The sequence below is a fragment of the Arvicola amphibius genome, chromosome 1, assembly GCF_903992535.2.
Source record: "Arvicola amphibius chromosome 1, mArvAmp1.2, whole genome shotgun sequence".
Classification (NCBI taxonomy): Eukaryota; Metazoa; Chordata; class Mammalia; order Rodentia; family Cricetidae; genus Arvicola; species Arvicola amphibius.
The window spans coordinates 143,532,480-143,557,338 of record NC_052047.1 but is presented as its reverse complement, the minus strand read 5'-3'; the positions used below and the strand labels follow the sequence as shown (position 1 = coordinate 143,557,338).

At 45.3% G+C, this 24,859-nt stretch overlaps 1 protein-coding gene across 2 annotated transcripts in view; it reads right to left on the bottom strand.

Moving 5' to 3' along the window:
• Positions 1 to 24,859, bottom strand: part of Ap2a2 (adaptor related protein complex 2 subunit alpha 2) — a 65,869-nt gene that overhangs the window by 20,495 nt on the left and 20,515 nt on the right. For both annotated transcript variants that reach the window (XM_038327206.2, XM_038327213.2), the window contains exons 2-7: positions 19,780 to 19,848; positions 12,339 to 12,481; positions 11,002 to 11,195; positions 7,337 to 7,466; positions 4,585 to 4,686; positions 544 to 652 (exon numbers count right to left, since the gene is read on the bottom strand). In XM_038327206.2, coding sequence (XP_038183134.1) covers positions 544 to 652; positions 4,585 to 4,686; positions 7,337 to 7,466; positions 11,002 to 11,195; positions 12,339 to 12,481; positions 19,780 to 19,848 — 747 coding nt within the window. The remainder of the gene's footprint in view (positions 1 to 543; positions 653 to 4,584; positions 4,687 to 7,336; positions 7,467 to 11,001; positions 11,196 to 12,338; positions 12,482 to 19,779; positions 19,849 to 24,859) is intronic.

Genomic DNA, 24,859 nt, shown 5'->3' with positions numbered 1-24,859 from the left:
CCACATCACATTTTTGAGATAGGGACACTCACTGGGACATGAGTCTTGCCAGTAGCTTATACTAGATCCTCCTGCCTCTGTCTCCCTGCTACTAGGATTACAAGTATGCACCACTGAGCCTGGCTTTTCAGATTGAACTCAAGTCTTCTGTCTACGTGCCAACACTCCACTAACCTGACCTCGCGCTGAAGCGCCTCCTAATAAACTTTCAAATCTAATAAACAAGATATTTGGCCAGACAGTGGTGGCGCACACCTTTAATCCCACTACTCGGGAAGCAGAGGCAGGCAGATCTGTTTGAGTTCGAGGTCAGCTTGGTCAACAGCTAGGGCTGTTACACAGAGAAACCCTGAATGGGGGTGGGGATTTAGTAAACAAGATTTTGATCAACTGAAGAATTAAATTTTCCCTCATGAAGAATCTGGAGTGGATTGTCATGGAGTAGGGACTGGAGGGAGCACCAAGGAAGGGGTATGGAGAATGCTACTTGGGGGGCAGTGCTGAAAAAAAAAAACCACCTAGAAGGACTGCAGGGAACATTACCTGGGGGTGGGTAGCACTGCAGCAGTCTCAGAAGTTTGACTGACAGCCAAGGAGCTGGGACAAAGTAGTAAGTATAATCCTGAAGATCTGTTGATGCCGACGTCACAATCTGTAAAACAGGTGAGTGGATAAAAGGCACCGTCCTCAGGAGCCTCTGTGGGACCCTAAAAGAGCCACACTGGTTCCCTGGCCCATGCCTTCTGAGAAATTTACAGTGTCAGCTATTTTCAATACCGTTTCCTGTCTCCCCTTAAAGAGAAGATGGCATGGCCAAATCAGTTCACACTGAATGAGATGGTACACCCCTTCTAGAGAACAGCTCCAAATGCTTTCTCCACAAGGGCTGTGGTGCCCCGAGACACAGATGACCAAGGCTGCTTCCAAGCAACAGCCAAGCAGAAACCATCCCTTAGTACTAAACACTGACACCTGAAGAAGAAAATCTGTCTTTTGTAGGCTGGAAAATGAACAAAACTCTAAAAGTGCCTCAGGCTCACTCAGAAGGGACAACCCTAAGCGCTAATGTTCTGACCCCCACCCCACAGCCCCCGGCCTGAGCCAGGCTGTGAGTTTGCAGAGCCAGGCAGCACTTGCTCTACTTACAATCTCCACCTCATAAAGCAATGTGGCCCCTGGCCTAGCTGTGACAACAGCTGTCTCTACAGACAGTTCTGCGTCCTGTCCACTTCTTATACCTTTTATTGTTGACAATGTTTTTGAGACAGGGTTTCTCTGTGCAACAGCCTTGGATGTCCTGGAACTTGGATGTCCTGTAGACCAGGCTGGCCTTGAACTCACAGAGGCCCACCTACCTCTGCTCCCAAATGCTGGGATTAAAGGCATGCACCACCACTGCCAGGCTGTTACCTCTCATTCTAGGGACCCAGAATTGCTCCCTCCCTAAAAGTGCACCTGTGTGACCCTTTAGCCACGTGAGCACATTCTAGAAAGCTCATCCTGATGATACTAGCCTGGAGAGCCAGGAAAGGACTAAACAGGGCAAGAAATCAACAGCAAGCAGCCAAGCCAGGCAAAAACAAGCCCCAAACTACCTCTGGGAAATGCAGAAACAGGCCCAACACAATTTGTCTTCCAACATGTACCTTCCAGCTACAGAATAGTCAGAGAGAAATCTGAAGCTTTAATTGTATTCAATTACAAAAGAAAGGCAAGAATAACATTTATTCTCTTGGACATTTAGGAAGAAATAAAACAACAATAATACAAACAATAACAAAATAGTGTTGGGGAATATTTTCAGGTGTGTGGCTTTTGTGAAGCTTCTGTGAAGCTGTATTACTGTGCCTATCTAACACCTAATGGTCCTAATAAAGAGACGAAGGGCCAATAGTGAGGCAGAAGCAAGGATAGGTGGGGCTGGCAGGCAGAGAAGGAGCAACAAGGAAAAGGCGCAGCAAGAGAACAAGGAAAAGAGGACATCAGGGCCCAGCCACCCAGCTATATAGCAAGCCATGAAGAAAAAAAGTAAAAAAAGGTATACAGAAATAGAGAAAGATATAAGCCCAGAGGCAAAGTTAGTTGGGATAAATTTGGTTAAGAAAAGCAAGCAAGAAACAAGCCAGGCTAAGGCCAGGCATTCATAACTAAGACTAAGCCTCTGTGTGTGCTTTATTTGGGAGCTGGGTGGTGAGCCCCCCAAAAGAGTTCAAAGAGTAAAAAACATCACACAACAAAATAGGAAAACACAATAGAAGATCAAGAAAAAGAAAATGACTACTTTCAGAGGAATTAGTACAGTCAATGGAGCACACCTCAGATATGGTCCATAAAGCTACAATAGAGAGGGGCTAGAGACGTAGCTCGGTGATAGAAAAACTGCATAGATTCAGGCCCTAGGTGCAATCCCAACACTGCCTTCCAGGAGGAAAAAAAGGAACAAAAAACCCAAGATTTGCCACTTCTGCAGATGAGATAAGCACATGGCCAATAAGCACACTATATCTATTTTTTGAGACAGAATCTCACTATGTAGCCCCGGCTGGCCTTGAACTCACAGAGATCGACCTGCACCTGCCTCCCAAGGCAGGTGCTACCAAGCCTGACCCCTCAAAAAAAAAATTTAAGCAGTTGCATAAGATGATGTTATATAATAGTTAAAATACAAATTCAAGATTGGTGATACAGTTCAGCAGTGGAGTGTTTACCTAGCATACACAAGGTACTAGATTCAATCCCCTGAACATAAAAATAAATAAATGAATAAATAAATAAATTAGTAAGTAAGAATATTAGGTAATCACTGAGAAGAGCATTTTAAACATAAAACAGAGCTGTCAATCTACTATAAGGCGGGGGGGGGGGGGGAGTGTAACTGATGATGGAATGGCTGTGGCAACAAGGTCCTGGAACAGCTTCCTCAAAACCTTAAACTAAGGCCAGTAGCAGGTGGGTGTCATAGCAACTGAAACACCATTCCAACTCTGAAGGATCAGACATCCTTCCTATCAGCATACTAACATGGACACCCACCCTCCCCTCAGAACTTCAAAAGGGCAATCTTTCTCTTCCACTTACTGATAAGACCAAGAGCACAATTCCCATTAAGAGGAGGGTGGCTGTGCTGCAAACTAAAACTGTGCTTTACTTCCAGGGTCATTGTCTGTTTTATGTTTTGTTTGTTTTTTATCTTTTTTTTAAATCTCGGGTGAATTCTAAAAGGAAATACTACAATAACCAGAAGGTTAAAAAAAAAAAAGACAACCTTTTAAATTTTGTATTGCATCATAAAAAATTTTAAAAAGCTACAAAGGTTACAGAGACACCTTGTTTGCAAAGGCAAGTGACACCACAGGACTTGGGGGTAGGAACCAGGTACACAGATGATTTGTGAGATCGCAGACTGACTGGGAAAGCTCCAGAGAGCAGTGTAGGCAGAGCAGGAAGTAGAGCTCTCAGAGTAGAAGGTTCTCCAGTATGGTCCAGGATATTGGGTCCCTCACATCTGTACAGTGCCAGCTGTACCACCTAGGTGTGGCCTCACAGCAGATGACGTCACAAGCAGGATTTACCATGCTGACGAGAGGAGGTTCAGCAACTTAAAGTCTCTAACCAGAGGACTGCAGAACGATGACACGGTAATGTATCTGGCCATGAAGGGAGGACATGTTAGTTCAAGGCCAGTCTGGACTACACAATAAGAGCCTATCTCCACGCAACAAGAAACCCAAATAGCATGTCACACCAACTTCTACAAATAGAGCAGAGAAGGCCATATACACCCACTACCTTTGAAGAATAACAAAGGGTAAGTGATGGCAAGTTGTATGTTCCAATTCAATGCAGCCAACGGTGCCAACAAAATCCACATGAATGATTCCCAGCCTCAATGACTAACAGGCCCTATCACAACAAAATACAAGTCCAAGAGGCCAGTGTGAGCAACCTCAGGAGTACCAAAGCAGAGGAGCCAGCCACATTACTGAAGATAACACAGCAAGTACTGCAGAAGCTACTGAACACCCCACAGCCTGGACAATGCCATGGAACTGGGCTGCTCATGGTCAGCCACTAACGATTGTCTCCAAGCAGAAAGTAACAAAAGACTTGAGAGACCAGGGATGACTACACTGCAGTCCACTGAACTGTCACTTCTCTGCAGGATCAGAAAGTAATAACAGCTACTCCAAACATAAGTGAGGGGTTTACACCCAAGGCTTCCAGACAGACACATGTAAAATAAACAAGCCACAGACCCACTGACAAAACCAGAGACACAAAGTCAGAGCCAGTCCTAGCTACAGTGAAGGTGGGTAGGGAGTATACCAGCTAATGGGCTCTCCCCTTTAGGAAAGGAGACAGGAAAATGCTTCTCACTGGCAGCTGCCTCTCAACATGCACAATGGATAGAGCAGGGTACTTCTCAACCAACAGAAAAAGAAACGTCAAGGACTGGAAGAGGCAATTTTCACTCTGAAATTTACAAAGTGGGCCAAATATCCTGCATTCTAAAATGTAAAAATTACTTTAGTCAAGCAAAGAAGATCAAAACCACCCTGCTGTCTGTGCCCACCATGGACTTACTCTGCTCAGTCGAGAGACGGCTAGAGAGACAGAAGTCTTGAACTCCTCGGGATTCTTCTGGGCCAGGGTGGTGATGAGGCTAGTTGCAGCAGTCACTACACCCTGAAAGACAAAGACTCCAATCAGGAGGCCCACAGGAACCACAGGTCACAGGTGACAGGACATATAAAATGCAATCTATAGTACACAGAGTTCCAGGCCCGCCCTAACCAACTCATGAGGTTTGCAAAACTGAGACAGGGAATGCCAGCCTCTTCTGTTTCCACCTTCTCTATGGAAACTGGAAATCTAGTCCAGCTTGGTCAAGATACTTGCAGGTGAAGCAGGGTTGGAGCTGGAAAGTGTGTGAGCCTTATTCTGTCCCCATCTGCTCTAGTTGCTTTCAATTTAAATCACCGTGCCTACTGTAGTGGGAGACAGAACCTTACAGCTCATTTGAATTTTCACAATCCTGTTGTATCTGAACTTGGATGGTCCCAGGCCCAGGGCTCCCTTGCAGAGACTCCACACACTACCTGGGCTCAGATTGGAGCAGCTGAAACCCCAGTGCAGCATGGCAATTACCCATAAGGCCTCAAGTCTACCACTGTACCAGGAAAACAAACAACTGTGTCCAGCACATTATCTCTTGAAAGACTTTGGTTAAGAAATTCCTAGCCAGGCAGTATAGCACACCTGTAATCAAAGTACTTCAGAGGAAGAGGAAGAAATGTTCCTTCAAGGCCAGCCCAAGCTATATAGCAAGACACTAATTCAAAACCAAAAGTAAATTCTGTCAGAAGTCAGGCACTTGTGGGTTCCCAGCATTTGGAATAGGCCAAATCCACATGAAATGTAGCTACTCAAGCTATGTGCAAACACCTGACTATTGGCCACCAACTCAGTCTCTCTCCATGTCATGGTTTGCGCTTGTATGGTCTCACAGTAAGCTAACAACAAGCACACTGCTATTTGGTAACACACGGCCCTCGAATATCCCCTGGCCTCAGGTGACTATAGAGCAACACTGGCCTTTTGCTCCCTTTCCAAATCTCTTCCCCAGATGGCAGGTTCAGAACTCATACCTCTGAGTCATCTGTTCCACCTCGCCACCCCTATGGATCATCAGGGCTGATCCCTGCCTCTCCACCAGTGGATCCCTCTTCTAACGGCCTCTGTGTGTTCCTGATCTCACCTGCAGATCCTTGGCCTTGAGATTATACACTGTTCTCAGAAGAGGCCACCAAGCTCACTATAAGCAGGCATCTGACATCTTAACCAGAGTCCCCGAGCTTGAGGCTAGGACAGCAGTGTCTCGGGCCTTCTCCAGTGGCAAAGCTGGACATGGGTTTGGAGCAGCTGAAAGAACAGCATGCCATGCAGCTGAGGAAGGCTGAGCATATGGATATAATACCCCATCCTTTTTGACTCTGAACTGAGTTCCTACCACTAGCCAAGATGCTAGGGAAATAGTATGCATGCGAAAAACCAAAAGCAACCAAGAAATTAGAGTCAAATAATCAGTATCCAGAGAGGTGATGTCCTGGCACCAAAGAGCCAGCCTTTCTACCTGGAAATGACTGGATGGCCATGGCAACGTGACTGTAGGAAGCAAGAAGTAACTTCTGCCAGAATTCTACAGACAAAACTACCCACAGAAGCTGCTGAACGAGAGCAAATGCTGCTCAATGCTCCTCACAGCTGGCTCACCCGCACACCTCCATGACACGTGGCTTTCACGGCCTCTGAAAACCTGGTTGAAGTTTGAACACTATAGTTTGACAATGAGAATCTTCATCTTTCTGAGCCTTGGTTTCTTCAGCTGTAAAACTGGGAAATCCCTAAATGGTGGTGGTGTACACCTTTAATCCTAACACCCAGGAGGCTGAGGCAGGTGGATCTCTGCGAGTTTGAGGACAGTCTGAAAGAGTTCCAAGACAGCCAAGACTATACAGAGAAACCCTGTCTCCAAAAACAAAAACAAAAACCTGGGAAATTCCCATCGTTTACAATTTACAAAGTCTACTGATGGTGAACTACCATTTCTCTAGCACAGCTGATGGCCTCCAGCAACACCTTCTGACTCCCAAGTGGTCAAACCTGCAAGGGCTCAGCTATGTGCACCAGTGCTCAGGACCAACTCACAAACCAGCATTACTGGATCACCTCCAGGGCCCTCCGCCTTCTCTGCACTCCCTGCAAGATCAACTCCTATCTCAACAAGCACAAGAAGTCACAACACAGGGACAGTGTGAATGGCTGCCATTCCAGAATAAAATGTCCACTGCAAGCCCTATGTACTGTCCTCTGAATGTTCATATAACAATCTCTAACTTCCACAGCAGATTCTCCTGGGGTGGGGAGATAACTAGCAAACACACTTGCCTGACTCCAGGTCATTAGACTCACTTGCTCAGCAGTCCAAGCAGAGGCCATGGCCCACAGCCAGAATCACCATTACAGTCTTCTTCTACAAAATGGGCAGCTTAGTAAGACTTGCACACTGAAGCTTAACCAAGAGGTGGAACACACCCATCACAGCCCCCACACAAGCAGCTTATAAGGACATAGGTGCTGAGTAGGAATCGCCCTGCATAGAGGGAATCCCTGGAGAATGTCTTGCTGCAGGGAGATGGGGGCAGTCTGTGTGCCTGGCTGCAGAGGAGACAGTACATCACCCTCATCCTCCTGAGAACCTCAAAGGGCCACTTTTACAACACTCTCTGAAAAGCTTATTGAGTGGTTAAGAGTGGAATGAAACACAGACACTTACCAAGTGCTGGTCATTGAGGAGGTGTACCACTCGGGATGTCCAGTCACCCATGGGAACTAGGTCAGGTGATGTCCTATATAGACGTAACAAGCACAGGGCTGCACTTTGCTTCACACTATCCATGGTGTCTCTGGAAAACAGATATCATCAGTCAGTCAGGAGAATGGTGGCCTCTCAAGGTACCATAGGTTAAGCCAATCAGAGCAGGGCATGGATCTGCATAGAGAGCACATCAGGTTCACCAGGAGACCAGTGGGTCAAGAAAGCCTGCACAGTTCAACAAGTCAGCCCTGCACAGGTCATTCTTAAGGACAAAGATGAAGCAGCAATCCAGCCCACAGGTAAAAGCCTACATGTTTGCTCTCTGGCCTCCAAAGGCTTCCACTCTCATCCCTTCCAGGGCATTGAATATGCAAGATGGGCTACAGAGGTCAGGCATGTCTATGACACTCCTCTCTGAACCGTAGGACTCTTCCCCCTCTGCACCCAATTTATCACAGCAAGAATAGATTGGAGGCCTGAAATACCAGAGAGGTTTCTACACAATATGTCCTGCCCCACTACTCTGAGGAAGCAGGTTCAAGTTGTCTTGTCCAGGTGAAGAAATGCGGTCTCTTTTTCTTTTGCTTTAGATTTTGTCATTGTTTGATGCAGAGTGTTGTCATGTATCCTACACGCACCTCAAACTTAAGATTTTCTTGTCTCAACCTCCTGAATGCTAAGATTACAAGGATATGTCAATATGCCCTTAAGAGGAAGCATGCTTGTGTCCTGGCGCAGCCTGCAGCCTCACATCAGCACCTGCTGCAGCTGTGTGTCAGCTGTTGTGCTCCCTTCCTCACCTGACACGCACGCAGCTGCTGGCGTCCAGTCACACTGTGCATGAGAGAGCCTGAGGCAAGCAGCCTCTGGGATCAGGGAGTGCTGTCTGTCCCCTCTCCGCTCACTCCAAGGCCAAAAGTTGTAAGTGGGTGCAGACACCAAGCAAGAAGGCAACTGTTTTCTAATCTGTTGAAGACAGGCGCTCTGGGGGCTCCCCTTCACCATACCAGCCCTTGCTAAAAAGTAGGAAAGATGCCAGGTGTAGACCTAGCACTCAGGAGGCAGAGACAGAAGGATCCCTGTGAGTTCCAAGCCAAACAGGACTACATATTGAGACCCTGTCTCAAAAACAGTCAAATAAAGCCAGGTGGTAGTGGTGCATGCCTTTAATGGTGCACTCGGGAGGCAGAGGCAGGTGGATCTCTGTGAGTTCAAGGCTATCCTGGTCTACAAGAGCTAGTTCCAGGACAGCTAGGGCTGTAACACAGAGGAATCCTGTCTCAACACCCCCCCAAAAAAGTCAAACAAACAAACAAGCAGTGGGAAAACAAAACAGATTGGCCAAGTTAGCTGAGGAGCAAGCATCCCCAGAAGAACCAGAACCCGCCAGAGTCCTTAGGGCCGAGACAGGGGCTGTGGCTGTGATGAAAAGGAAAAGATGGGCTGGTTATTGAATTTTTATTTCCAAATAAAACAAAAATCAAGAGGAAAACCTTCTAAAACTCCCCCAGGAGTATTCCAATGAAGAAAATTACTACTCTGAATAACTTTGGCTTATGTGTAGTGCTGGGGATGGAAACCAGGGTTTCACACATATTAGATAAATGCTCTACCACTAAGCTGCAGTCTAGCCTAAAAGTCCTTTTAGATACTCATCCCATGAGGAGAAGATCAGGCCCATGCCTCATTCTGGCTTTCTATCAACCCCATGGGAGCCACTGGCAGGTGCCCTCACTGTAGGCTACAACTGCAGGGTCTGTGCAACAAGAACCATGCTTTGTTTCTACACACTCAATCAGGATGCTGAACCAGGAGACCATCTCCCCTTGTCCCCAGAAACATCAAAAGAAAAGAGCAAGCACCTGCCAGCTCAGAGGTAAGAACACAGAGCACCCTCTTACACCTGCTGAGCCTAGAGCAGCTCCCACCTCTTGTATTCTTTCTGATCCTCTACTGTATCCTAGGGGACCAATGCCACCTCCCACCTCAGCACCACATCCCAATTGCTGCGGAACTACTCCATCATGATGTCATCTACATTCACTGGCCTCCCATCCCCAGGCGCCACACTAATCAGAACTGTGCACAACAGTGCACAAACACTATTCACAGAATCATCTAGTGTTCACTAGGATTCGCCTCTTGCTTACAGGGTATCATGGTAAGCTTTGCCTACAAACTGGCCTTACAGCCCAACATTCTCCAACTGGGAGGTATCACCTGTCTTCTGCTAAAGAACCTTTACTCAGCACTGGGCCTTGGGGTCATCGTGCGTGTGTGCTTGCAGATTTCAGAAAATATGCCTGTTCAATGTTTTTCAGGATTACCCTGTCTGCATACTCTCCATTGGACCAGCCCTGCAGCAATGCCAGAAGGCAGCAATATTAACGGAGACATCCAAGCCAGAAACCCCCATGGAGCACAGCAGGCAACACAGAGGACTCCATGGACTACTAGGGAGGAAGGCCAGGGAGGCCTTACTAGCAGCTCACACTTGCATTCTGCCCAACTTCCTTTCTCTCTGGTCTCAGCTCTAGCCTTTCCTCTACCCCAACACCCACTGTGGTCTCCTACCTCAGGTACCCTGCTGTTCTCTATGATTTATGCTTACAGTCTACAGTAATAAAGCCTTCGAGTTCCCACTGCTGCTCAGCTCTGTAATGCTCCTTGTCATCAATCTCCCATGGTCCACACCTACATTTCCACAGGACAGTTCTTTCCAGCTTGGCTCTTCTACCTACCTGTGCTTCACATCACTCAGAGTTGAGGTGCGAAGGCTAACGTAAAGCTCCTACACCACAGCACAGCAACAGAGGCCTGCATTGTTCTCTATTTTGTGTCTGTGCCACGTGTAGGACATTTAGTAGCATCTTTGGCCTCTGACTACTAGTAACAGAAGTAGGCTCTCCACTATGAAAATGGTAAATGCTGAGTCTTTGTTCAGTGCCAGACCTATCCATTTCCCCAGATAGCTGACTAAGTAGAGAATGTGGGTTAGCTCTGACCTATGGGACCCCCCTACCTCTACTCTAGCTTCATAGGCAGCAGAGGGCTGTGGTGACAGCTCTAAGAGCCTTGACACACCATTCAACTCACTAACAACTATCCTATCCTGTCTCCTAGACTATGAAGAATGTAACCACTATGTCTGCAGACTGGCTGGACAACAGCATAAAGCACATGACCAGGCAGAGGCTAGCCTTGCCTCTGCCAACCCTGAGACCTGACACAGCCCAGGGCTGCTTCAAACTCTTCCAGAGCAGCCCTTTGGCACCACTTGACAGTTCTCCAAATGAACTGAGGGGAGAGATGATGCAGAATTCTCAAGATACAAGGGTTTGGCCTTTGCCCCAATGCTTCTGGGAAGGGATGAGACTCTGAGCTATGCCAAACAACTTTGTTTCTTTCTCCTTTGTGTTCATGCAAGGCTGGAGTTCTTTCTGGGCTGTCAGGCTAAGAAGGGTTTTCTTCTATGATCTGTTCTAAGTGTCAATGATCTCAGGAAGAGAATATGACAGTGCCTCTGGGCTCTATACTAGGGCTTTGTGATGTCTCACACTATACATAGTGGAGCGTATTCAGACGGAGAGCATGCTGTCTGTCAACAGTACACAGATACATACCCTGCCACGAGGATCTTGGGGATCTCTCCAGCGAAGGCCTCCGCCATCTCACGGCTACCCACATTGGCAATGCAGTGCAGGGCCAGGCCCATAAATGTGGGGTTGCGGCTGGCCAGGTCATTCTTGATGGCATTGTTAATTAAGCGGATCAGTTCGCTGTTCGAGTTCACCAATACAGAGATGAAAAGGTAGCCCTGTATTCCCAGAAGGCAGGGACAAAAAGCTTATGACAAGACACCTAATACACAGTGCACAAATAAGCAAACCTGGAAGGTCTCAAGCACCATCCCAATGGGTGCCACAGAGAATTGTCGCTGAAGACAGTCCACATTCAGACAATGTGCCAGTGAACGATATTTTTGCTACCATCCAGCCTGATGCAACATTCCCATTAAAATGTGTGCATAGTCAGAGGCTCAAGGAAATCAGACCACTTAGTCCTTCCCCAAGCCTCACTTCCTTCTCAATAGTTCATGTCTGTGTCCAGAAACCACGGTATCCTCAGGTCAGGATAGGAGGGAGCTGTCACTGCAAGAACCAAACCTGGCACCATTCACTAATAAATATACATATACATGTCTGCCCAGAAACCTAGTTTACTGCTATTCCCTCCTCTCTCAAGTTTATGCCCACTGTTACCTCAATACCTGTTCAAACCCAGTCTCGTATCACCATTCTGTCACAAGATGGGAATGTGGAGCCTGAAAACACAGAAGGCTAATTTTCTTAAAGAAAATCCTAAAATATTGTCTTACTATTTTGATTTCTGTAAGTTAAATTTTTAACAAAAAGAGAAAGCTGTTAATTAAAACACAAACAGCCTTACTACAAAAGAAATCAGAGCTCAAACACCAAGCCTGAGCAAGTCTGAGCAGACTGCATAGCAGGGACCCTCAACTCTAGTGCAGAGGAGGAGAGGACGGGGACAGCACCTGCTATGGCTTTATTTCTTGTCCCTGTGGGTGCAGATCCCATTTCAGACAGTCATGCAAAAGGTCAGGGAGTAAAGTCATGACTGGTACTGTATTCTCTAACAAAGGCCCTTGAAAAGAAGGCAATAAGGCCTGTGGGTAGCAGATACAGGGGTGCAAACACAGAGAATCTACCAGTCTAAGCCAACAGAGCAGTGGGAAGAAGGCCACCCCATCAAAGTCTATCCTTGGCTCCCTAGAAGCAAAGAACTAAGTTGGAATGGACATGACTCCTAGGTACCAGCACCAGGCAGAAATATGGGCCAGCTGCACATGTGGTTAGTATCCAATATGGAACAAAGTAGAAGGAAGAGATTCTACAAACTGCACACAGGGTACAAGGCCCTGCCCCTCAACCATACTCACAATCTGCTTTTCCGTGTATCTGTTTGAGCTCAGAAGATTCACAGCTTCCATGTGTCCAAAGTCAATGTCATGACCAAGGAGAAAGATGAAGAGCAACTTGCAGACATACTTTTTTTTACTGTAGCCATCAAGAGCCTTGTCACCTACAGAAAAGGTGAAGAAAGGTTTATATCCAGTGGGCAAGGTGAGGAAGGCAGAGAACTCTGTAGCAGTAAAGGTCTCAAAGAGGGCACAGACCTCCAGCCAGACATGCAGCTACAGACGCAGGTAAAGCAGCTATCTCACCTGATAATCATGGTGCACACCAAAAACCAGAATACCTTGCAGTTAGTGTTCTGTTATACCCAATAAGACCTGCTAGTGCCTGTCAGTGGAACCTTGACCTCCTTCAACCTGCCTTGGCCCCCAAAAGCCCTGAGGGATCTATCTGCAAGCCCTGTAGAAGTCATCAAGATAATCCTTTAACCAGGCTTACTGCCTTAGGCAGATACACTTACTATAAATTATCTTCCATTTCACAACAATTATGGGGCAAATCACCTAGCCATAAAACCACACAGACACAGTCCAGGAACACGTGGCATGGCTGAACTCCCTCCTAATCGCAGCAATCAGGTTCAACAGGAGACTTACTAGAACACAAAAGCTCCACATGTAACCAAGCGCCATCAGCACTACTGCTCACTTCATCTAAGCACAGGAATATTCCTAAACTGACCTGCAGTAGTAAGGAAGGGATGCTGCCATATGCTCTTCTCACTGGGCTGGGCCTTCCAATGACACTGAGTCAGTATAAAGTACGTATGGTCTAAACTCTGTGAGTTCTAGGCCATACTAACTCCTCATCCAGACTCTTCAAATCTCATTCCTTTTTCGTAGTTGTGAAGAGTGGGAGGCTACAATAAGAAATTCTTTCCAGAATTATGTTTTAATGATTTCACAGTTCCTGTAACTCACCCTCAAGGTTCAACAGCTTTAGACTACTACTGTGAATCCCTGGCTTGCTCATGCACAGATGTGGTTTGCAACATCAAATTTCTACCCGTTAGTGACGGTTTCACATGCGCAACTTTGTGAGGGGTGATGAGTGAGACAAAGCCTCATTCTATAAATCAGGCTGGTCTGGAACTCACTATGTAGCCCAGGCTGGCCTTAAACTTACAACAATTTTCCTGTAGTATAGCACCATGTATCTATAATTCCAGCACTTGGCAAGAGGTGAGAAGATCTAAAGTTCAAAGTCAGCCTTGGATGCACAGCAAGTATGAGACTATCCTAGACTATATGAGCCCATGTCTCATTTTAAAAAAATTAATACTGTATCTGAGAATCACTGTATTGAACCGACCAACACACTGCTGTAACTATTTGTATCTGGGAATCACTGTATTGAACCGACCGACACAATGCTGTAACTATTTGTATCTGGGAATCACTGTATTGAACCGACCGACACAATGCTGTAACTAGTTGTATCTGGGAATCACTGTATTGAACCGACCGACACAATGCTGTAACTAGTTGTATCTGATAATCACTAAATTAAACCGACCGACACACTGCTGTAACTATTTGTATCTGGGAATCACTGTATTGAACCGACCGACACACTGCTGTAACTAGTTGAGGTGGCCGAGTGAGACTAAAAGGGCTGGGAGCGTAGCTCACTGATAGAATGTCAACATGCAGGAAGACCTGGGCTTGATCCCCCCAGATCTGCCCCAGAAACCAGGTAGCAAACACCTATAATCTCAGAACTAGGGTGGTGCAGGTAGGAGAATCAGAAGTTCAAAGTCAACCTTCATGACATCACACTTTCTAGGCCAGCCTGGTCCTTCTAAGTTTCTAAGTCTAAATTAAAGTAGTGCCCTTTTGTATAACTCGGCATCAATCATTCAGTAAGTTTAGACTACCATAAAAATAAAGAGATATAGATTCAACTCTCCAATGTTCACTGCTCACGTTTTATCTGCTTGCTATCAAGGACTTAATGTCTACATAGACTTTAAACTCAGGACATCATTACCACACATAATCACCTTTTAAATTTACCCAACATCCTCTGCTTTATCATTCCTTTCTGTGTAACTGACCTTGTACCTGGAATCATGAATCTGTAAAAGTTCTTCTATTAGAGAGGCCTGCCATTAAGAAATTCTATTTTGTATTTAAGACATTTTTAAGCTTTATTATTATTATTTTAGGGTTTTGGAGGGGTTGGTATTTGGGTTTGTTTTGAAATGAGGTCTCACTATGTGTTATTGGCTGGTCTGGAACTTGCTTCCATGTAGACAAGGCTGGCCTCGAACTCACGAAATTTACCTACCTGCCTATGCATCCCAAGTGCTGGGATTAAAGGTATGTGCCACCATGCCTAGACTTATTATTTGGCTTATTTTGTTTTATGAGTATGGGTATTTTGCCTGCATGTATCATCATGTGCATTCAATCCCAGAAGAGGATACTGGATCCCCTAAAACGGGAGTCACAGATGGTGGTGAACAACCATGTGGGTGCTAGGTATCAAATTAAACCCAGGTCCTCTGGAAGAGCAAGACTCTTCACCTCTGAGCCACCTCTTCAGTCCTTATTTCGTTTTTTTTGACACAAGGTCTCACTATAACAACCACACTGACTGACTCAGCCTCCTGAGTTTTATAAGAGTTTGTATATGTAAGCTTGCACTCACTTGTGTCTTCTCCTTCCCCCTCCCTTCCTCCCTCTCCTTCCCACCCCTTTTCCTTTCCTCTTCCTCCCCTACTTACCACTGTTTTAATTCTCTTTTCCTTCAGCTTTGGTTTTGTTTTTTAATAAGACACTTTTCCCAGAGTCACCCCTAGAATGGACTTTCTCAATGTCTGGACTTGGCATCCTTCTTGCTCCTCCTGCTGTTCCTGCTCAAAAGCTGCCAGCCTTGAACAGCTGCTATGGAGACAGGACTCTGCCCCTCACTGCTCAGAGCATCTGTCTTTGAACTCATACATTGTATACTAACATATTCAGTGGAGATTTCCTTTCATTTATTCTGTTTGTTTCAGAGATGCTGAGTTTTCTAAAGCCCATCAGATCTGGCCACCCCAACCCCGTTTCTCTAAGACGCCAAGTAATGTTCCAGCATCAATTCTAGTCTGTACCTCCCACCATCCGTCCACTACCTTTTCCTCCCTCTGACTAACCTTCCAGAACACCAAGGTTTTCTTACATCACCCCTGACACCAGAGCCATCCACTGTATCTTCATTTAAGTTACTGTAACTGGTCTTATTTCAAAGTCTGCCCTCACTTCTGACACTTTCTAAGTTTCCTACCTTCTGTCTTTTAAACCTTTAAAATGCTGTAAACCTAGTTCACTGTAACACAAACCTGACTGTAAAATCTTCATGATTCCATCTCCTGGGCCTCTGTAGGCCCCAGTTCACAGGATCTTGTTTCTCTGAGCACCCTTGTTCTCTCTGACTCACTAAAGTGTATTTAAACCAAATGCATTCAAGGTCAGGGAGATAACACTTTCCTAACAAAGGGACTGGTACTCCTCACCTCAACCCATGGCTAAGTGTAAGGCTGTATGCAGTGCCACGTGCCCAGCTGCAGTCTGAGAGAGGCCAGTGGACCCAGTTCCCAGAGCTCTGGGTGATTTTGGTTTGATGTAGAAGAGGGTCTCCAATCTGGTGGGCTCCAGACTTTGGATTTTATCCCTCTACACAGGGAATTCTGAAAGGATTATGAGTGTCCAAAGCATCTAGCCTCTGCAACCTGGATATCAGCCATATCCTACCCCTAGCTGACAACCAAAAATGCATTTCTTGGAAGAAAGACAAGATCATTCCAACCAATGGTCAGGGCTCTGAAGTTCTTAAGGCCACCAAAACAGCTCTGTCTGGACTCCCTTTCTCAGGTTAGTAAGGACAAAGGCACAAAAAGTGCTAGTCCTAGACTCACAAGCCACAGCCACTTCCTGGGTGACCTGGGAATGTTTCTTTTTTCACTTCACTCTGATGCTCTCAGGAGGTCTCAGAACACTGTCTGCTTGCTATCCAGCTGACTTACAACGGCAAGACAGGTCTCCTGTGGTACTCAGTAGAGGAGGCATGTGCCACCTAGGCTGCCAGACACCTGGAGATGCAGCAGGTCCAAATGGAGATCAGTTCCAAATGTGAAAGAAACACAAGAGGTGTCAAAGAATTACATGAAAAAAAAGAGTACACCTCTGAACCTCTGCTACCAATAACATGTTGCAGCAATATTTTAGAAGCCTGAGCTACACAGAGTACACTATCAAAACTAGCTTCATCTATGTCTATTTACTTCTTTCTGTGAGCCATTTGGTGCCAGGTGTGGTAGCACATACCTTTAATTCCAGCACTTGGGAGGCAAGGACAGGCAGACATCTGAGTACAAGGCAGCCTGGTCTATACTGTGAGTGAGTTCTAGGACAGCCAGGGCTACATAGAGAGACCCTATTTAAAAGAAAAAAAAAAAAATCAAGACAAAAAGGAAGGAAACTTGGACTCAGGAGGTACCATCTACTTCAGTCTTTCAAGTAATGCAGACCTAAGTCAGCTGGACTACTCTAACCAGAGGACACCTGAGCCACAGGCTCACCAAGGACAGATAACAGACTTTCTGTCTGGCCAGTGCTCAGGAAGGCCTTCCTTCCTGCACAAAACAGCTCACTTTCCCAAGACTTCCTGGTTCCACAACACTCAGACAATGTTTGTAGAATGGATAATTTAACACCGCTCCTTGATTTTTTTTCTTGGGGGTGGGGAGTGTCTGGAAATCAAATGTAGGGCTTTGTACGTGTCAGGGGACTACTTTACCAGTACACTATAGTCCCAGCCAAAGTCCTTAACCTCTTTCTGGGTTGTTTTTTTTTTTAAACACTTGTTAATTTTCGGGGGGGAGGGGTAATGTGTGCAAGTGCATGGGGGAGCACACATGCCAGAGTGCAGATCAGAAACAATTTACAGAACTCAGATCTCTCCCCTGCAGTGTGAATTCTGAGGATGTTGTCAGGATGATGTCATAATCAATGAGCCCTATCTCTCAGGCCCCAAAGTCTTTAATCTTTAGCTTATACATGAACAAATTAGATTATTAATATTAAAACTGACAAAAATATCAACATTTAGGGCCGGAGAGATGGCTCAGTGGTTAAGAGAACTAGCTGCTCTCCCAGAGAGTTCAATTCCCCACATCTCCCTGGCAGTTCACAACTATTTGTAACTCCAGTGTCAGGGGATCTGATGCCCTCTTCTTGCCTCTGTGGGCAGCAGGCACATACATGGTGCACAAACATACCTGCAGGCAAAACACCCATATACACAGGATAAAATAATTTTTCAGCTGGGCAGACATAGAATAAAATAATTTTTCAGCTAGCAGTGGTGGCTCTGCCTTTAATTCCAGAACTTGGGAAGCAGAGGCAGATGGATCTTTGTGAACTCAAGTCCAGCCTGGTCTACAAAGTGAGTTCTAAGACAACCAAAACTGTTACAAAGAGAAACCCTGTCTTGAAAAACAAATAAAATAATATTAATGTTAAATTTTTATTTCAACATTCAAATTTAATCCTTCCTGTTCTGAAAGTCACAAACTCTGTATTAATCATACAGATTAAAAATGTATTAGGTGCTTATCTTTTATCAAATAAGCAAGTAATATGCATTTTCTCATATAACACAGAATAGCAGACACAAGCACTTCACAGTGAGGGCCCAGAGCTGCCAGCATGAGAGCTGGAGGGGTAGTCTGTCCAACTCTGCTCACTTTTGCCTGAGCCTGAGCAGGGGTGACTGAAGGCCCCAGAGGAAGACGACTTCTCAGCTCCCCAGTAGGTTACAGGTGACTATCAGTACCCCTGCCCAGGGCTTCCCTCCACATTATAGTATACTGTGTGTCCTCTGTAAATCTTCAGCATCACAACCCCATCATGGGGTCTGCATTGGCAGAGCCAACCATTAGCATTCCCAATCTGCAGAGAAGCAAATGGGCAGCTCCACCCCTCCCAAAGCAATGAGTGACAGACTCCGAAAAACACAAGACAGTCACTACATGTATAGTATAGGGCTTTCGGATCTGTTTTAAAATACTCACATTTAATACTTTCTGCCAGCTCAAGAGCAAATACTCTGAGAAGTAGTAATTTAAATTCTACTACTTTCACCCTGCCTGACCAACCAGGAAATTCACTTTCCAGGCTCTTGGGGACGCCCATTCTGTGAGTCTAGGAGATCACAAGGTTAACACTGACCCTGCACCTCTTTGGGATACAATCCAAGCTTCTCCTCTACTCATTATTTCTGGGAAATTACAGCTGTTTTCATGGTAAAAGCATACTCGGCTTAAAGGGTTATCTGGGCTTTCCCAAAGGTCTTGCAGACAGGAGTCTAGGCCTGTGCTATGTTGTGTGCAGTGTTTCAAGGTAAGAGTGCTCACTGGAGCACATACCTTTTTAGCAGAAGCAACATGGTAAAGACAGGTTTCTATCTTCAACTGACAGGGCAGATACACTGGGGTTATTCATCACACTTCAGATAAACAATAGCAAGAGCCTTCAGTGTGTTTAACAGACAGAGGCACCCAGGGGTCCCTGGCCTGTCAAGACAGCTCCACCTCGGCATAGTGCTGAGCAGCACTTTCCAGACAAGACACAAGGTCAGTATTATTTCCAACATCCAGAAAAGAACGGGGCCACAGCAATTCAACACATGCTGTTCTCACTACCTGGATCCCTCAATGAATGGATTCAGTGTACTAAGAACCTGATGTGTTTTAGGAGTTTTAAAGAAATGTTAAAAGCTGGGTGGTTGGTGGTGCACACCTTTAACCTCAGCACTCAGGAGGCAAAAGCAAGTGGATCTCTGTGAGTTCGAGGCCAGCCTGGTCTACAGAGCGAGTTCCAGGACAGCTAGAGCTATACAGAGAAACCCTGTCTTGAAAAAAAAATGTTAAAAGATTGTTTCTGTGTTTATTACTCTTCTGATAGTTGTGACAGAAATACCTAAGAAAACAACTTAAGGGAGGGTTTTTTTTTTGATTCATAGTTCAAGGGTATGTCCGACATGATGAAGAAGCAGCTTCAGGAACTTGAGGTGGCTGGTCACACAGCATCCAGTCAGTATGACCAAATAAGATGAATCCACTGACAGGCCTCAGGATCATCCTGTGCATACTTGCTTAGATGAGCAGGTATCACTGGGGCTGAACTGGGAACACTCCTGAGGCTGGAGGGATATAGTCAACTCACATTCTTCTTTTAATTCAGTCTAGAACTCCAACCCATGGTACTACACACATTTAGGGTATCTTCCTTCTTCAGTGACCCTAACCTAGATATCCCTCACGGGCATGCCAAGATGGATCCCGGATCATCAGGTTGACAAAGGACATTAACAATCATCACAAGGCCCTTACTACATTTAGGAAAGGGTAGCACTTACCTTTAAATTTTGATCTAATATTTGCCAGTTCCTTGTTTATCCTCTTTATTTCAGCTTCTTTACTTTTACCTTGGAAAAAAGAATAAAAATACATTTTTTTCACTGCCTCTAAAGAAGCACTCATTCCTTCTAGGACCCACATTGAGAACTGATGCAAGAATCAAGGTTTTCAGTGGTGCTGGGGTAGGGAAGGGCTGTGAGCCACATGGATGTCCAACTACATAGAACATGATCACAGACAAAGCCCTAGGGTCATCATCACTCAGCCTCGTAACTTGAAGACAGGAAGCAAGACCAAGGAACAAAATAAAGGCCAGCAGCAGAACCCAAGACCCTAGTTGACTGGCCTAGCGTGGTGACTGCAAGGCGAGCACCCCGTCAAAACCAGATGAACTAGACTCACAGCCCCTCACAAGGGAGCACCACACCACACCACTGTGTACCCCTGTGCCATAGCTCTGAGGCTAGGAAGCACCCACAACACCCACTGAGAGCTTCCCCAAGTAAGTCATCAGCTATAGCTCATGGAAGCTGACTGCCATGGGCAAAGATGCAATAACAGTTTAATCCCGCAGGTTTCCAACCGTCTTCTCTAGGAAAACCCACAAACCTGTGAAGCCTAGGAAGTCTGCCCCCAAGGCAAAATGAAGAAGAAAAGAAATGGAAGAACAGCTACTTTGAAACAGTCAAACTTCTACTACATGTAATATCCACTACTGGGCATCACCCTTCCTTCCAGGAACACTAGCTTGTTACATGTCTGTCTTTTAACTTTACCAGGACTAATCAAATCACAGTCCAGAGAGTCCAGTGGTAAGGATAACTGTGTGTACAAACAAGTCGCTGTGTGTTTAAATCACTTTTTGAAACAGGAAGAAAATAATTAAAGGGACCAGAAGGCAGCACCGTTGGTAGGACACTTGCTGCTCAAGCCTGGCAGTCTGGGACTGGTCCCCAGAAACCCAGACAAAGGTGGGAGGTGAGACCTGACTCCACAGAGTTGTCCTCTGGCCTCCACATGCACATCATACTCCCCACGCACATGCAATATTAATAAATAAGATTAAAACTTTAAAAATAGCTTTGCCAGGCATGGTGGAGCAAACTTTTAACCCCAGCACTCAGGAAGCAGAGGTAAGGCCAGTCTAATCTATTAGTGAAATCATGTCTTAAAAAAAAAAAAAAAATCACTTCAACAACTGATAGTTGCTCCAAGAGGGAGACAACTCCTTCTTCTGTGCGAGTGTGGGTGTCACTGGCAGATTTCCCAAGCCCCACATCTGTGCAGATGAGCAACATTAATTGAACCTAGTGAGGTATCGGACAGAAACAAAACAGAAGACGACATGAAATTCAGAGAGAGATATGTTGGGGAGGAAATACAGGGGATATTGAAGGAGGGAAATGAGATATGGATATGACAGAAATTTCATTGTGAACATGTATAAAATTCTCAAAAGGATAAAAAAGCAAAAGAAAAATGTAAGTTTCATGCATAAACACATTATAGACAATGCACACACAGTACCACACATGGAACCCAACTAATATTATGATTTTTGTGTTTTTTATGGACAACTTAAAAATAAATTTGAATTTTAGGGTTCTTTTTAAATAAAATTAAAATGGTTTCAAGTAAAAAATAAAACAGATTCAAGGCCAGAGAGAAGGTTACAAGCATTTGCTCCTGCTGCAGAGAGAGGACTCAAGCTGAGCTCCTAGGACCTACCTACGTCATGCAGCTTACAACTCCTCCAAGTTCAGCTCAGAGGGACCTGATGCCCTATTCTGGTCTATGAGAACTGTAAGCACATAATGTGTATACACAGCATACATACAGCAAACACTCATATAAATAAAAGTAAATCTTTTTTTTTTTTGGTTTTTCAAGACAGGGATTCCCTGTAGTTTCTAGAGCCTGTCCTGGAGCTAGCTCTTGTAGACCAGGCTGGCCTCGAACTCAGAGATCCGCCTGCCTCTGCCTCCCGAGTGCTGGGATTAAAGGCGTGCGCCACCACCGCCCGGCCAATAAAAGTAAATCTTAAATTGGAGTTGGGGGGAGACTGGAGAGATGGCTCAGCAGCTACAAGCATTGTCTGCTCTTCCAGAGGACCAAGATTTGACTCCCAGCATCCACATGGCATCTCACAACTGCCTGTAACTTCAGTCCTAGGGATCTGAAGTCCTCCCGTGCACAGACATACGTGCTGGCAGAACACCTGTACACATGAAATAAATCTAAGTTTTAAAGAAAAAGTTAAAGAAGCCTCCCCATGACAGTGAGAAATGCAAGTGCTGGGGTTGAGGAGGGTGGATATGACTGAGATACACTGCATTTGTGTACAAAGTTAAAATAAAAGATATAAACGAAAGATAAAAATAAGCCAGGTGTGGAGGTGGACATCTTTAGTCCCAGCATTCAGGAGGCAAAGGCAGGTGGATCTCTGGGAGTTCCAGGACAACCAGCGCTACACAGAGAAACCCTGTCTCAAAAAATTAAAAAACAACAACAAAAGATTTAAAAAAAAAAATTAAGGACCCTCTCAGGTTCATCCTGATTTTACGGTTGATCTTCCAGAAGGAACAACCCATCTGTAACACCAAACCACAATATAGGCCAACCCAGACCCAAGGTTGTCAGAGCCCCAACACTGACTTAGCCACATAAAACCTTGCAGGGACTGGCTTCACACTGCTGCTGTCCAGCTTATCTGCTTCCCAACAAGGCAGACCCACGTATCACTTATCTCCTGCGCATACTTGCCCATGAACAGAGCTCACTGTGGCTGAACTGAGAGCATGTCTGAGTCCAGCTCTGCCCTAGCAAGCTCAAGATGCACAGGTGAACAGGACAGGCAAACAGGATTCTATGCAGCTGGGGCACAGAGCAGCAAAGCCTGGAGCCCAACATCCCCTCCTCACTGTCACCAGCATTGATGGAGCAGGCCTTAGGACCCGGGCTCCCATGAACGGCTGAAGGCTCCATCAGGGTGGGCACAGGCTTAGCACCGGTGCTTCATAAATTGCGAGGGGCAAGGTAAGAAGAAGTCTTTTTATCTAAAGTTTTTATTAATACTGTCTTTAACCAGGTATAGTTCAAATTTATAATCCCAGTATTGAGGAGACTGAGGAGTTGGAGGCTAACCTGGGCTAATAGTATAAAGAAAAAAAAAGCCGGGCGGTGGTGGCGCACGCCTTTAATCCCAGCACTCGGGAGGCAGAGGCGAGGCCAGCCTGGTCTACAAGAGCTAGCTCCAGGACAGGCTCTAGAAACTACAGGGAAACCCTGTCTCGAAAAACCAAAAAAAAAAAAAAAAAAAAAGAAAAGAAAAAAAAAGAAAGTAAAAGTTAAGAATAAAAAGCCAGGCTTGGTGGGACACACCCACCCTACCCTAGCATAGGCCTCATCATCTCCACATCACCTTTGAGCATCAGGCCCCACCACATCCTGCTCTAAAGAGATATCGGGGTATCCCCTGCAAGAGGCCTAGCCTTAGAAGAAAGGCTCTTGGAGCACACGGTTGTCACCTGAGGTCCCAAAAACACTTGGACTGTAGCTGTACAGTTCCTCTGGTGACACAGGACCACCTGCGTAGAAAGGCCTCTCCTCCTTCCAGAACTGTGGCTATGAACTGGATCACAGACAACATTTACAGAGAAAACAGGGCTGTAGAGTTTCATTTCAGCAAAGAAATGTTTGAAGTAAAAAGGGCAACTCATTTTTGAAGCTACTTGTTATCCAGAGCAGTTTGCCTGTGATAGTGAAGAAAGGGTTGTAGGGGCTTCAGTCATTCTAGAGAGAACTAAGATTTAGGCCATGAATAAGAAATGAAAAAAAATCTTAAAAATGAAAGGATTCGCCTACATTGTTTTGTGTTTAACATAAACTATAACAGCTTTAACTTGTAAAATATTTCATAATCTTTTTTTTGCCCTCCCCCTACACTTTGAAAGAGGGTCTAACAAAGAATGTGGTGGCCTCAACTAGCCTGGAACTCACGGCAAGCCTTTCCACCTTGGCATCAGTCACCACACCTGGATCTCGTTTTCTTATAATAAAGGAAAGGGGACCTCTAGTAGGAAACATATAAACTCTGATATTATCTGTAAGCGATCACTCCATGAAAATCTGCTTTGCGGAGATGTAATACAAACACCCTTTAAAGCCGGGTGGTGGTGCACACACCTTTAATCCCAGCACTCAGGAGGCAGAGGCAGGCGGATCTCTGTGAGTTCGAGGCCAGCCTGGTCTACAAAAGCTAATTCCAGGACAGGCTTCAAAGCTACAGAGAAACCTTGTCTCGAAAAAAAAATAAATAAATAAATAAAAGAAAAAATCATAAACAAACACCCTTTAAATTAGGTATATAATTACAGATTCTAAATACAGTATTTAAATTAAAAAAGACACTCTTACAGAAAAAAACTTAAAAACGGAAGATATTGGCTACCAAGAAGATGGTAAGAAACAATCTTCTGAAAAAGAATGCAACTGAAGAGGTATAGACGCCTGCCTGGCGTGACAAGGCTCAGGCTCAATTCCAAGCACCACACACATTTTTAAAAAGTAGAACAGTATGGCTGCCATGTGTTCAAAGGCGGCTGGAGGAGAGCGAGGCTTTCAAACAGGCTGCTGAGACAGTGGCGAGTAGAGACGTCTACCACACACGGAAGACCTAAATCCAACCCCGCACGCTGTCCCAGCACCTCCACCAGCACAGCGACACTTCACCCCATGTATACAAAATAAAGCTTCAGATAAAAGTCTACTGCACATGGCAGCTTCTGTTTTGTGTGTGGGTGTTGTATGTGTAAGTTGTTTGTTCTTTAGTTTCTTTAGGCTGGATTTCATGTAATGAAAGCAGGGGAAATGCCTCAAAAATAAAAAAAAGCTACCTATGGTAACTTTCTGTGAGTTCAAGAATAGCCTGGTCTACATAGCAAGTCCCTAACCTGGTCTATACAGCAAGTTCCAGGACCATGCCTCAAAAATTAATAAATAAATAAATAAGGGACTGAATGGTCAATAGCTAGGCAGGAAGAGGTTAGACCGGACTTCTGGGGACAAAAAGAACTCAGA